Here is a 15913-nt window from a genome sequence, read left to right on the forward strand (position 1 = left end):
AAACCCCGGGAAATGTTTTAAAAATAAAATGACAGGTGACTGTAATACACAATAAGCAATCCCACAGTACATTCAAAGGGCACTAAAATTGTTATTTAGTTGTTGGTACATCATAATGTCCCCACCATACTTTTTTGTCAATTTTGTAGTAGTCTTTACACCTCTTACTTGGTTCTTTAATTATACTACTGGACAATGTTTTAAATAACTTAGTTGCTCTGTAAGTTGGCAATATCAACAGAACACAATTCTGAATACCATTATATCACTAGCTTATACAAAAATAATTCTTTCTGCATAGACGCAAAGCTGATTCCTGTAAGACGTCTGTCTGATGAGAGTAAGGACTAAATGCAATTTCCAGAAAAAAAAGGGGGTCTGATTTGGACTTCTGAAAGCACAAACCCAAGTGGAGTCTCCTCTACAAAAATTTCTGAAAAAAAGCAGCACAACAGTATCAGGAAAACCTTGATATTCTATATGTAGGAGTGCCTAATCCCCCCCCCCCAAAAAAGAGAATTCTGTGGTCTCAGAATGAGTTGTGAACTAAATGGGGAGATGGATACTGCAGTAACTTCTGTAACAGTACCTCTGCATTTCTCATTTATTACACTTAATATATGCAGAATGTATCAAAGTTTTTTGGGGGAAAATGTGTAATTTGGTTCAGAAAACTGAATTACAAAAGTCTTCTTGCCATGCTGACTTTGAGCTTTCAGCAAGGATTCCACAAACTATGTACTAGTGTTATTAAACCGCTACCATGAAGATTCACTGCGTGTAAAAATATAAATACTGCTTAAATGAATTTCACAGAGGAAAAATGTAAAAATAAAGTTGAGGTAATACTCCTGTTGCGCACACACAGTCAAAACCGTACAAAAAAAAGAGTAAAAATGTTACGTTGAGAATTAACTAGATGGTTTTACTGTAAAGGTAAGTGGACCTTTATTTCTTGTCAGAGTCCAAACATTCAAATCACCAACTTTAAAATAAAAAAAGTTGTTTTTTTTTTTTTTAATTCAAGAATAACTTCGGGACTCAAATAAAAAAACAGTCAACAGGTAGTTTCAACAAATTTCTAATGAAATAAGCTTCATTAAGAAATGTTTTTTTTTTTCTGGATGTCCTGAAATCTGGAAGTAAGCAAATATCTCCATCTTTAATTACTCACCCTCATCAAAACGTTTTGTCAAAAAAATTCTGAAAACAGTCACTTATAATTTTACCATCAAATAGCATACATACTATGCCAACATTTTCATTTTAAGTGCAATTTATATTTTGGGGAAAAGAGGAATGTTTCCCTGCAATCTTTAGCTATTGTGGCACATTGCCAGATTTATTAACTGCAACTTTCTGTCTACACTCAGTTCCAGACCATTCCTAGTTGGCTACCAAAGAAATGATTTCACCAGCTTTTCTAACTCTAAACCCTCACCCATTCTCATTCACCGACTGACATGGGGCTATACCTGCCGCCTAAAACACCCATTAGCTAGCAAATGCACCATCTGCACAATCTGTCATCATGCTCCAAGTGTCATACTTATGTTGATTATGTTTTCTAAATGCACTGTGGGTGTGGGCAATCCAGTTATGAATTGGTTAAGTTCTTGGAACTATTTCTGGTGATATAAATTTTCAGTTTGTTGGTATCCGTTTCTTGCAGGACTCTTGGAAATTTGTTTCAGCCTCTCTGTAAACATTCAACAACTATAGCATTCAGCCCATTCCAGTGCTTCTCAAAAATATTTCTTTCTTTAAATAATACAATGGAAGTCACTTTTAAGTTCTATCTGCACTTTAAGGCACCACAAAGATTTCTCCCCATTAAAAGTTGGGGAAGGGAAGCAAACTATTTATGTAAAAGGATATTCTGAAAAACAAAACCCTCAAAATTTCACTCTGTTGCTCATGCACTAAATAAAGATTAAAATACTCTCTGTAAAAGATACATTTATATATTTATATATAAAACTCTTATATACAACTGTATCAAATAAAACATCTCTGTACAGTAACTCCTACATTTGCGTGCCTTAAATGTAGGTCAAGTGTTGAACTACCAATACTTCTCCATAGAAGTTTAAACTATATACAGATTTATAACGCTCGGACAGGACTTTTCCCACACAAGCTGTATCCTCAAAGACTTAGTTCTTCTGTTGAGAGGTGTTTTTTTTTAAAAAACTGAGGTAGTCTCAAAAAAAGCATTGTTTAGTGCAAGATATATACACAAACGTAATGTTACTTTGCACACATTATTTTCTGCTCAGTCACTTGTTCTTCTCAATGGTGTGCACTCACTATTTGAGTCTAGTGATTTGATTAAGTGCCCATTTGAAAGAAGAGTTTGTTTGACCTCATTCTGGCTGTCTAACAAAGTCTGAAGATTTCCACACAGTACACTAGGCTGATGATTCAAGTCATCTAATGAGGAAGGGTGCAAATTAGTAGGGGGTGGCTCCGAAGTCTGAGCAGGAGGATCTGGAGACAGAACAGAAAGAAGGAAATTAACTTGGAATAACAAAGTTTAGTAGTATCCTTACAATTCACAGTTCTTAAAAATTACAAATTTCAACTCACATCAATACTTAATATGTAAGAGCATTTAATGCTCATCTTTACCTCAAGCTATCATATCAGCACTAGTCATACCTCTTAGTCTCTGATTTTGACTCAGGTTTTAGCTCTGCCCCACTTATGCCATTGAAAAACTGATGACTTTTGGTGAAAATGTACTGAATTACACTTATAAAATAATGACAAGGATGGAATTCAGAAAATGTATATTAATTCACAGTCTATATTCTGTCAATGCCTCAAGTTAACAGTACTAAAGCTTTAAAAGCATCTTTAATTATTTCTGGATGGTACCCGAGTCACTGAATGCCATGGTGGTAGGAGTTATCTATCTTTACCTCTCTTCTGGAGAAGCTAATAGAGTAGCCCTTTCTGGCAACACCCTGGGCCAGATTCATGAAGGTCTACACTAATTGCACATGATCTGTATTCAAGAACATCCATAACAGATTTTTTGTGCTGTCTGTTCACTTAAAGATTATACTAAGTGTACACGGAGTCTACACTTCGTGGTACCCTTTATGAAATCCCCTCGATATTTAAGGCTGCAAGAAAATCGGTTGGAAAACTAAAATTAGGAGGAAGGTGAGAGTTATGCTTCTGTTGTCCATTCATTCAGAACAGTGTACACTTAGTGTAGGAGTTCACAAATTCGGCCCCTTATTTTTTGTTTCTTGTAATAAAAATTTCCAAAGTTTTTTTTTAAGAACTTGTTCGGATTTGTGTTGTATTTTTGTTTTGTCTTATTATTTTCCATGTCCGATAAATACCTCTCTTTACAAAAAATTCAGCAGTAGTACTGACAACTTTTAACTTTAACAGTACAACTTTTGAATGATTTACTTATGGCATACAAACACCATGAAAACAGACACTTAAACATTATGGACTATTAGAACATTTGAACACATTACTTCCTGAATGTCATTTCAATAAAAAAATGAGTTAATAAAAAATATATACATATATAAATGTTTAAAAAAAACTAGCCAACAAAGCTTTTTGACTCAGAAAAACTGTACTCTTCCCCCATCCCCAAAACACTTGGCACAAAGATTGAATCTTCTTCGGCAGACTGGTTTTCACCAGAATTTAGGCAATCCACTTTTGTTCATCATACCACATTCCTTAGCCAGTCCTCAGCAAGCAATAATATGATTTTTGAGAGTATGGGAGAATTTAGAACTCTAAACAAACATTACTTCAAAAGAAAAGCAACTTGTAAGGAATATAATTAGATCACACTGTATGTTTTTAAACACAGGACAGAAATAATATGAATCTGAATCTCAATGAAGAAAGAACACCTGCTTGTAAAAGTTACTTAAGCAGTCATGAAAGTTTTCTTTTAGCACTGAAAAAACAAACTGCAAAATCAAACATTACATACAAGATAATTCGCTTACAAAAGTCAAGGGAGAGAAGAAAGAAAACCTTAGACCACAATATAGTGTAAACAACGACAGCAAATGCAGCAGTGAGGGCGCTCAGTGCTTCAATGTTTCTGTTGTTTTTACTGTGTATATTCTATCATTAAGAAGCCTTACAATGAAACTACAGAGTAAATTACCTTTTGTATTACCAAGTCCTGCTGACGAAATGCATGTATGTGATGATGCTATCCTGTCGTGGTTACTAGGAAACGATGCAAATTTTCTGTTCCCTTTTGGAACTACTGGAGTCCCATTACACATAGTGGTAGAGCTAGTAAAATTATTGCTGCCTTCTTTCACTGGTTTGTTATCCATTGGCATTTCGTATGACTTATCCACAGGCTTGAATGTTTGGGGAAAGTACTCTCTGTCTGCCGAGTAAAAAACAGCATTATCATGACAATCTGTACAGACTACCGGGATAATACTGCATTCACCTGGAATGAAATGAAAACAAACAAGTGGTAAAAAATTAAAACTCAGTCCTTGCACCTGCAAAAAAAATTTACAAACAGTATCTTAGGTGTAGTCTTATTCCTACTGGTGTCTGATTTCAGTCGTGGAATAATGTGAACTACCCCCCCCCCCTTCAAAAAAGACGTGAATTTTAATCTTTTAAAGGTTGTTCATTTAAATGAGTACAATCTGCAGCAGGAAGCACTGACCTGCTTAAAGGACTGCTCCCAGATATAAAATGCAACCATAAAAATGGATGCAAGCAATCTCATTATTGCAGGCTGCCACTTGTTAGTAGCACACAGCTTAACAAACTGCGTTGTACTGCACAGCTAGAAAAATTCTCCAACTGTACCTTCTATAGACATGTTTAATAAAGTACATTCTCTTACCAGAGTATCAGCTACCTCAAAACCTTAAAAGCATACAGAATCATAGGCAACACTTACCAGAGGAAGCCCATCTATCTTACTAGATGGCCGCAGTTACCCCCAAAAGGATCTGGTGTTTTTTTAAAGGATAGTACACCTTAAGTAACAATCCAAGTCACTCAGCTTACTACCGCTAGTGAGATAAGCATGCATACGCACACCTGCACATACTACTGATGCCACTAATGAAAGTTAACAAATGATGTATTTTACTACAGAAGTTAATGGTTAATACAGGACCTTTAATTTTTTTATCATACATGTAAAAAAGCTACTGAAAAAGGCAATAACCGCCTTCCTATATGCTTGAACTTCCCAAAGATGACCTTAATCCATCTGTTCAAAAACAACTTAAATCATCCTTACTCCCAGCCTCCACCATCTCTGCAGTGCAGCATTTCATGGTTCAGTCATTCTATCCATGAAAAAAATATATCATCTCCTATAAGCAAGATCCATGCAGTCTGCCATTAATGCCTCCTGACTATACTTTGTCTTTCCTCTTATGATTTAATCCACCCAATTTGCCTTATGGGTTATTCTTAACCATACCATGTCACCCAGATTCCATCAATGAACAATCAAGCCTATTTAATGTACCATTTATGAGCACACTTATGAGTTCCACATCACAAAGGTCATCCTCCTCATATCTCCTTAGTCATGTTAACTTCTTTCATTACGCAAGGCCTCAAAGCTGTAAGCAGTGCATAAAGTAAAATCTTTTTTTTTTTTTTTTTTTTGCTTCTCCCAGGACCTTACCCAGTGGCTCCTCCACCTTCACCCAACTGGCACATTAATTTTGGTGAAACAAGAGCCAGGTATTCCCAAGTTAGCAAGATACTGCCCAAAAGCCTACTGTTTCCTTCCCAGGAATCACTAACTGCTCTTTGTTCCCTTGCAAGTGGGTCAGCTTGTTGGGTCTAGGGGTGACCTAGCCATCCCCATTTGGGAATAAGCCACTCACTCTTGGTGGCTTATCCAAGCTCACAGCTGCTGGCTGCTGAGAGGGACATGTGTCTCTGTATGTCAGTTTCCCATCAGCTGCATACTGCAAATGCATTATGGCAGCCTGGGCTTAGCTGGCTCAGAAATCTACTAAGTGAACAGCTGGTACTTTTACTAGGTGTCATCTGTGTGATGATCCAGAGCCCTACCCCCAGTATGGGTAAGCCGGTGGCAGCCAGTCACCCCCATCCTCCCTTGCTAGGCCATTCAAGTAGATGACCTAATCAAACTTGGATCATCTGTGGCATAGTCATGGCTTTCTGACTCTAAGCCATGAAGCTGGTGAAGATATAATGTTATAATCAGATAACCTTTCTGTAAGAAAAAAAAAAACACTGGTTGATCTGGCCCTGTAGTGTCCCAAAGGACATAGGTTCAATTAATGAACTGGGAAGGATGGGTGTTACGTGACCATTACTGTCTCACCCATACTAGAGGAAGAACAGATGTATTGAGTAAGTCACTAATAACAAATCTCCTATGGAGTATGGGACCTGGAGGTAGCATCAGCTCCCTAGTGGATTTAGTCACTTTCATGAGTAATGTCTCCACTCTATGCCCATTATATGCTTCATCATGCAGTAGTTGCTGGGATATAACACTGGGTGGGGTGGAGGACTAGAAGCACAAAAAAAACAAAGCCGCTTAAAATAACAGTCCACCACCCTCTTGATTCTCATTCCCACTGGAAGTAGCCATGGTTGGCATGGATGGAGGAATGAACAGGTCAAGAGCACAAACAAGAAGGATCAGATAGAAGAGTACAAAAGAAGCCTTGGCTATATATCCTACTGTTAAGCAAACAACCAATCACACTGAGCTAAACAATTTACATTAGACGTAAGCAAATATTCAACATATTTTTTTCATGTGAAACCTCTAACATTCTACATCAGTTCCCCCATATCAATCTTATCCTTTTAAGGGCGATCTCAACTTCATTTTTTTCATACTTTTTTGCCACCTCTCCCTTCCCTCATCTGCCTATCAAAAATATGGACTGACATTGTAGTTATGCCAGTTCATTATGTAGAGGGTGAAAGCTGATTGTGGTGCAGATTTCACAAGGGGTAGGCAGGAGGTGAGCACAGCATTGGTATATCAACTTTGCACCCGTGATGTAACTCTCTACAGCCCTATTGCCCAAGTTACATCATAGGTTGGTACTAGGCGATCGGCCCTAGGGCCTATACAAGCCCAGCCATAACAATTCCCTGGTTATTTCTTCCCACACTACTTACTTCCCTGGATCCCTGTCTAGCAGGGTGACTGACGTGATCCCCGGGGTGAATTTCCTTTCTCCCATCCAATCGGCAAGGTTCCTTTTGAAAAAGGCCAAGGAGATGCTCTGCTTGACATGTATGGGCAGTATATTCCAGAGTATGGGGAGTCTATGGGTCAGGAACCTACCCCTCCAGCATGTTTTGTTTATTGTGATAACAAGGTTTAGATCCCTGGAGCGTGTGGCTCAGAGGGATTGGGATTTCTTTAAGTGTAGCATGTCCAACAGCTCTGGGTTTGACATGGCCTTGCATGTTAAGCAGAGATCGCCTCTGAGTAGACGATATGCGACAGAGCATAGCTGGAGTTTTTTAAGGCGGTCAGCATAGGGCATCTGCGTTAGGCCTGTGATTCTTTTAGTGAGGTATTTCTGCGGCTTTTCCAGTTGTTGCAGATGTCTTGACAGGTACATACCAAATGGGGCATTGTATTCTATAATGGGTCTAATGAGGGATGAGTACAGTGGGACAATGACCTCCTTTTTTCCGGATGAAAAGCTCTTAGTGATGAGATGTGCCACATAGGATTTCCTGACTGTTGTGGCAATGTGGTTATTGAAGGTAAGACCACTGTCCACCTGTGTCCCTAAGTCTCTTATTACACTTTTGGTGTTTAGTGTACTGCCACCTGTGTGGTAATTCACAGGTACATGTTTTTTCCCAAAGGGGATAACTATACATTTCTTGGCATTGAGCTTGAGCCCATGGCTCTGGCACCAAGCATCTGTTTCTGTAAGGCCCTTTTGTAGAGTATCCACATATCAGAAGGTCTCCAGTCTTCAATGGAGACAAAATGATGGACTGTGTCCAAGGATATGAATTTCTCTCTCTCTCATAACCTGACAGAACAGGCAAGGAAGCTTACTATCATCATTCCTCTCCATTCTCAGCCAGCTGCTCTACTCTCAAGGTACCAGAAGAAGACTAGCTCATCTGGGTCAAACAGCTTTAACTCTCTATGGCATGGAGTCTGCTACTTTTCCAGTTCCTTTCGGCCTCCTTACAGACTGTTTTCTACAGCCATTACCACTGAATCATATACAAAAAAGACCACCTTACACTGTAATCCTATAGTAATATTAGAAATATATAGGTGGAATAAATACATGCTCTAACACTGATCATTAAGGAACACTACTCAATAATCCCCTCTTTCTGGATAAAATTTTAAAGTATCAACTGATCTAAGACAGGACCCTCCTTGATGACTTCTTGGTTGGGTATTCTCTCTTTCACCATCAGGATTTTTTTTCAGCAAAATTCCATATTGGGTCATCTGCACAAATGTACCAATGCCATCATATAATTCTGAGCAAACAAGCACGAGTTTTCCCGTAACACACCATTCACCCTAGTTAAGTACCTTCCTGCAAAATCAAGAAATGACAAGTTTGACACTACATCATTAAATGAGTGACATAAGCATATACATTTGTGCATGTTACAAGGAAGTTCAATAGCAGTGACTGGTAAAAGAGCACATCTGCTAAGGGATGGAGGAAGGCTATTACTCTGACCAACCAAGGTGGACCCTGTTCTAGAATCAACAAATATGGTAAGAATCAGTTATACCTAATTTCAAGGACACTGGAAGAAAACAATCGCTTTCACAGACGTCCGGTATGGACATGGAGTACAGATTTCCCAAACGTGGTGCAACTTAGGGTTGAAACTGATATAACTCTTGATAATGTCAGCAAAGTTAGTAGTAGGTAGCCATTCCCCTGCTGGAATGGGATATGAATGCAGCTTAACTGAATGATGGGAAAAAAAAATAATGCAGATGACAATCTGTACAGTGTCTAACTGGCAACCTCCCAGTCCTTCCCTTAATGGGGCAAAGGAGAGAACACTTGACCCGCCTAACAAAATTCATGCAAAAATAGCTTTCAAAATAGTTACCAAATTACTAATTTTACAGTCACTTAACTGTACAACTTTGGGATACCTGGAGCAATGGTCTAAAAACAGAAGTTACTGGCCATCTTTATAATGAAGTCAGTCAACTCCACCGTCTTCCATGGAAAACTCAGCAGTTCCATGTCATATCAATTCTTCACAATCACTTTGGTTACAAAACCACTTATTTTAACTGTTTGGAGCTTATCTCCCCGGGTCTCTACTGAAAATGGACATATATCCAGCTAGACTAGCCCAGTCAACAAATGTAAAATAAAACAAAATAAAATAAATAAATATTACACTCCTGGATAAATTCTTCAAACAGCTCTGACATTTTTTGGGCAATACATAAAATCACAAGCTTTTTTTTTACATTTATTAATTCTTAAGTGACACTGGCAAATTGTAAGAGGCACTGAGTCTCTAAGTTGATTTAGAGTTTTGATCTGGCCTTCCTTTTACATCAAGCCTTGTATATGTGAAACTATTTTGACAAAGAAAATATACCTTAATATTACATGTACTGGTAATGCCTGATAAATTTAGTATAAACTGAGAGAGACACTAAACCATGTTATGGAACTTCACAAGAACTGATATGTCATGTGGATTCGGCATATTGACTATAGCAGTGACCTTATCTGAATCCATTTTTTATTCCTGCCAATGCCAAACATGCAAAAATGTTTAGGCAATTCACATATTTGACATTTGTTTTGGTTTAGCATCAAGCTTTCATGCTTCAGCCTGTCTAGTAGCTTAATAAAGCTAGTAACACTCCCTTGCATCACAACTCCTTATCATCCACTATAGTAATTACACCTTCCAAGCCATCAGTCAATTTGCCTACACCTTTCTGGACTACTTCCATGGCTGAAGATGTATCAAAAGACAATATACCCTAAATTATAGAAAATACAAGGCAATTGGGCCCTGTGGCCATTTATACTTTGCCAGTACCCCCCTTAGACCTTATACCCTTTATCAAGGAGCAACAGACTGGTCACATCATGGGTGAATTTGTGGATCCCGATCCAATTATCTAACTTCTTTTTAAAGGAAGTGTGTTGCAATTTGGAATGGAAGTTTGTTCCAGGGAATGGGTAAGTGTTGCATGACAAATGTCTTTATCCACTGTGTTTTGCTTATTTAATGAAGCAGGTTTAGATCTCTGGTTGTGGTGTTAGTGGGGGCTGCTTGACTTGTGGAGATACAAAAAGCCTTGAACTATTGGATTCTTAATGGTCGAAAGGCAATATGCAGATTGCCCCTATGAAGTCTACAGGAAACTAAAGGGATAGTGCTGCCAGCCTCTCTTGGTAGCTCTTTTCTTTTAAGCATGTGATCTTTCTAGTTAGTGCCTCTGGGGTCTTTCCAGTTGTCCAATATGCCTAGTAAGATACATCCCAAAAGGGTCACTGTAATAGATACATCACATTTGTTCTGTTCAATGTGGAACATAGATGAAATGTATTTATCTTCTGAAATCAGTCACAGCAGTTAAAAAGATTTCCTAACCACTGTGTGAACATGATGGAAAAAGGCAAGGGAATTCCCTACCCACATTTCGAGGTCCCTCACTACATTTTCTTTTTGAAGCAGGGTGTTGTTTACACAATAAGGAGGATAAGGGGTTGTTTACCAAGTGCAACAATGTTGCACTTTTTAGTATTCTCTTGTAACCTAACTGTTGTGATCATTTGTTGACAACTGTGAGTTTCAGTTGGAACTTCTGCATATCCAAGGGAATGGGAGGAAGACACCAAGTTTACAATCCACTACAAACTTAGTTATTCAGAGATCCCCATTTGTAATCTGGAGATCTGCAAAGTAGATGCCAAATAGTAGAGGTCCCAGGTAAATAACTGCAAAGCCTAGAGCCAGCTTCATCTTGTTTGACATGTCAAAGTCCTTGGTCAGCATGTAGCACCAAGAACCTAGCAATGAAAACTGTAGCAACAGCTTTTTCAAAAGTATAAAGTATATAATACTTCATTTTAATCCATCTGTTTAATTATTTGAGATCTATACATATTCTACACTTATTCTGCATTATGACTATAACCATGTTGTTAATATATTCATTCAGTTCAACTTGCCTGACAGCTGCATCAAGGCTCTACATACATTTTAAAGTTCTATCAATTTGATTTCCAAGAGCTATGGGAGTACTTTTTATGCATGAATGGTACTGCCTAGGGTGAAAGGTGAAATCGTTATGCAGCATTTCTTCAGCAGACAGACTAATCTAGTAAGTCAGCATTTATCTGTAGAACAGATGCATGCTTTGACTACCCTAATATATACACTTCAGTGAAGTGCATATAACTGCATTTTTGATACTACACTCATTATAGCTATCAGAACTTTCCAATTTCTAGAATATCAGAATAAACTACTTTGAGGAAATATGTGAGATGGAGCAAGTATTCATGCTGGCTCATAATTGTGTTCCTGCTGTTATACTTGTTATGGCTATAAGGACCTTTCAAATTTCTAGAACATTCTGGAAACTGACTTGAAGAAATATGCAAGATGCAGCAAACATACTTGCTGGCCGCTTACACTGATGTTGTCATTCCAAAATAATATCAGAAGCAATTATGCTGCCTTCTAAGCCATGTCTACTAATTTTATCTGCACACATTACATGCTTCTCACAACCATTGCAACACAGTACATATATTGGCTTTATTTTATTTTCCAAGGACACAACTTGGGAACATTAATGTTTACTTTTTTTGCTTGTACTCGCATAAGCAAAACATGAATTGATGGCTTTGCCTTGAACACTACAAATGCCAGAAGAGTAAATGGAGATGTAAACACAGCATTACACAATTTCAGTGATTTTTAGTAGTATTTAGCAGAAATAAATACTAAATACAGAGGTGAGAGCTAACAGAACCAGGAGCTGTAGCCCTCATCTACATATCAAGGATCCCCCCTCCAACATAACCCTTCCTGGGGAGTGGGGCCTTGTGAGCTTGAAAACTGCTACAAAAAGAGGGCACATGCATGCTATATCACACATGCCATCCCTCTCATAACCAGCTCACCACTGCAGTGCAGAGTCACTAGGGCTGCTTGCTGTTTCTGATAAAATTGCACTCCTGCAAGTATTAACCAATGCTGTGAGCCAAGCAGCCTCCCACCTCCTGGGATGGGTAAGATGATGTCCACTCACTTCTATTCTTCCTTACCCAGTCCCTCCAATGTCTGTGACACTAGGTACAAAAAAGGTAGCCTGAGGCAGAGTCAGAGCTTCATCTTTCTACATACTGGAGCTAGGCTGACTTGATCATTCATGATGACATGCATATCATCTCTTATCAGTAAACTTTGCAAGCTTCCAGATGTGATGTACTTAGCTTTGCATTTAAGTTCAATGAAATAAGCATCAATTGACTTGTAAAGCATTGATTTCAACTGAAAAATAAATGCCTTACATTGGGAAGGTTTTCTTTCCACAAAGCATGTTTCAAATTTGTCTCTTGGTACTGCCGATTTATATATTTCCTGCTCCTGGAGGCAAAGTGTTAAACACTTTTTAATATTTCCTCAAAAGAAAAATATAAACTGGGTCTTTTCTGGTTCCTCTGCAGTTCAATTTTAGGGCGATATAGTTTAATGGCGTTTATATCACTTCTTCGAAATTTCAAAATATCAAATCTGATATGGTCGGCACCATATCATCGATATTGTAAAACTTCAAACATAAAAAAGGAAAACAAAAAATAAATAAATAAAACAACTAAACATTGCAAGCACGGGGGCAAGCCCCCCCTGCGCCGCACCCCCCCCCGCTACTTAAATATACCAACTCTGAGATCGCACTACATTGCAGTAAATGGAAATCTCCCCTTACGGAGGATTTCCGTTAAAACATTCAATGTCAGCTTCGATATTTTCAGTTTTTGACGAAGCGATATAGACCCAGTTTAAAGTTCTATATCCAAACCTTCCACTCTTCAGACAAGTTACTGTGCAGCAGAGATCTGGTGGTTGCAATGATGACATTCTGGGCTAAAATGAAGAGATGCAGCAAAGGAGGCTAGTGGCTTGGTGGTTGTTTTTATAACATAATACAAAATAAAAACTTCTGTTTGTTGGCACACTTTAAAATGAGAAATGTGAGTAAAAAAAATGTAGCTATATGGCTTTCAACATACAAACTGAGAGAATTGAAAAACTATTTGAAAAAAGAAAAAAAAAAAGAAGAATCTAAAGTGAAATACAGAGCAGATTCCAAAACAGTTGCTTGCAATGCAAGTGGTCATTTGTACTGACAGCAAGTCTTTTGGAATTGGGACCACAGTATTTTCTGCCTTCGTCTAGCTTCTGAACTTTCAAGGTCAAGCTTCAGTAAGATAACCAGCTTCTGATAGCACAAATACTTTTCATTTCTGACATCCTACAATAAATATCTATTATTTCAGCATACAAATTATCAATAATGGTTAAATGAAGAGAATGGGACATGAGATTCATTCTCATCAGCAGTTTTACTTTGAATTACCTGGAAGACCAAGCAATCACACAACATATATTTCTGTAGATATTAACTCCCTCTTAGTGCTAGAAGCACTACGCTACATCTATCACAATACAGTATAGTAAGAGTACCGAATTCTCTCTTCTTCAATGCCTGGTACCTGCAATGAGCCTCTGGCATTTGTGCCAATTCTCAATGTCATGCTCTTCTCCAGGACAGTAAAAGTAATGTTAGTGTGACTCTTGGAAGGTAATCTGAACTTTTAAGACTTCTACTGATGACAGCAAGTACTGAGGTCTGAAATACTTGACTAGAAAAAAAGAAAGTATAGGCCCTGTTGACTTGTGCCCTTCAGCATTTAAAGTACTACATCAAAGTGTACACTGGTACAGGCATGCAGACATAAGAGAGACTTTGGTAAAAAACAGTGGAGTGGAAATGCTCAATCAAGGACCCATCAGGGAGGGACATTGCTCTTTCTACCCTTACTTTGTTAACTTCTCTCCAATCGCCCTTTAACACATCCTGCCATTACTCAAACCATCCCAGCATTATGCCATTTGCCTACAGATTACCTATATGACACAGACACATGGATATTAATAAACCTTCTGTAAGGTATCACAGGTTACGGAATCAAATTCACAAGCATGTGACTTATTTCCATTTTCTCTTCTCTCCTAAAGATAAAAGTCTGCTTCCCTCCAGTCACAAAGCAATATGCCAGATTTTAAAAACTCTAACTCATTAACAGATATGTGGAATGTTACACCTCTACTTGTCCACATACATTGCTACATTCCAAACTATGTAATCCGCAATTTGACACCAGTAAATGATAAAAACACAGCTTTATTCCAAAATCTAAATGGAAAAAAATTCCACAATGATCAAGTTGGAAAAGACCAAGCAGCAATTGGACACACTAAATAAAAAGGTTTACGTTAAGCGCTTTCATCCCCACCTTAGGGACTTCCTCAGAACTATTCACAAAAATTAATCCCAGCATTCTTATAGCATTCCACTTAAAGGGAACTTATGCTGTGAAATAACAATAATTTGTAAATGTAAAATTCAAATGTCCACTAACAATATATCACAAAAATACTAATGACATAAAAAATAAATATAAAAAATACATTTTAAATACTAAAATTAATTGCTCAGGATATACCAATAAAGTTAAAAAACATATATATTTTTCATTTTCAAATAGCAGCTAATATTCACTGCTTCATTAATACCTGGGTGTCTAGTGGCATCCAAAATTAATTGCCACTTCAATTCACAAACTTCAAGGGCCTCCCTGGGTACATTTCCTTGTTCATTTCCTTTTAATTGCTGTAAAATTAAAAATTTAAAGGCATGACTAGGGAACTCCACCATATGTCTACTGAGGGCATTAGAATCCTTTTTGTGTCTAATATCGAATGTGTGCTCATAGATCCTTGCCCTAACTTCCTACAAGTTTTCCCCACATAAAAAAACTGCACATGAGGTACACTTCACCAGGTAGACTACATTTTCACTTTGATAACTGAACCCCCCCCCCCCAATATACAATGCCTTACCATTCAAAATAAATTTGTCTGAAGTGGTTAAAATCAAAAAGCATTGCGGGCACATTACGCATTTTACATTCCTAACTTTTTTGAAGGTATATATGTTTTTTCTTTTATCCACCTGTTTCATGATGTTTTTCAAACATCTAGCCCTTCTAAATGTAAATTTTGGCTTTTTATAGTTATTAAACAACCTAGCTACATTCTTATCTAAAGACAACAAATCCCAATTTTTCTCAATGATTTTACATATCGATTGTGAATCCTTATTAAATGTTGTAATAAAATTATATCCAATGGAAAAATTATTCTTTTTGTCTCTTGGATGGTTTATCACATCAATATCACTTACATCTCGTCCTAGAATGGGAACGAACCAACCATTTTGTCGCTTCCTAAACACTTCCCCCTTTACATTTTCCAAGAGATCTCGGGGATATCCCCTATGTTCAAACATTTTTAGGATGTAATCCACTTCTTGAATGAAATCACTTTCCAACGATGTCATTCTTGCGGCACGTACCAATTGCCCCTTAACTATGGATTTTTTATGAAAAGTGGGATGGCAACTATTAAATTCTAAATAAGAATTAGAAAATGTTGATTTCCTAAACATTTTTGAAATCAATTGTTTACCAACTCTATTAATTTTGACCTCCACATCCAAATACGTAATAATAGTGTCATTAAATGCATGGGTGAACTTAAAACAGTCAAAAGTATTATTGATGTATGCAAAAACATAATTTAACATACCTTC

General features: G+C 37.5%; 1 protein-coding gene across 1 annotated transcript in view; it reads right to left on the reverse strand.

The window, feature by feature from the left end:
• Positions 1-1002: 1002 nt before the first annotated feature.
• The window catches only part of LRIG1 (leucine rich repeats and immunoglobulin like domains 1), a gene marked incomplete in the record, with an annotated part of 404144 nt that continues 389233 nt past the window's right edge, over positions 1003-15913 (reverse strand). The window contains 2 exon segments of the mRNA XM_044077960.1: positions 1003-2490; positions 4157-4456. Coding sequence (XP_043933895.1) covers positions 2276-2490; positions 4157-4456 — 515 coding nt within the window.

The sequence above is a fragment of the Protopterus annectens genome, chromosome 7.part0, assembly GCF_019279795.1.
Source record: "Protopterus annectens isolate FY-2018-M chromosome 7.part0, PAN1.0, whole genome shotgun sequence".
Taxonomy (NCBI): domain Eukaryota; kingdom Metazoa; phylum Chordata; order Ceratodontiformes; family Protopteridae; genus Protopterus; species Protopterus annectens.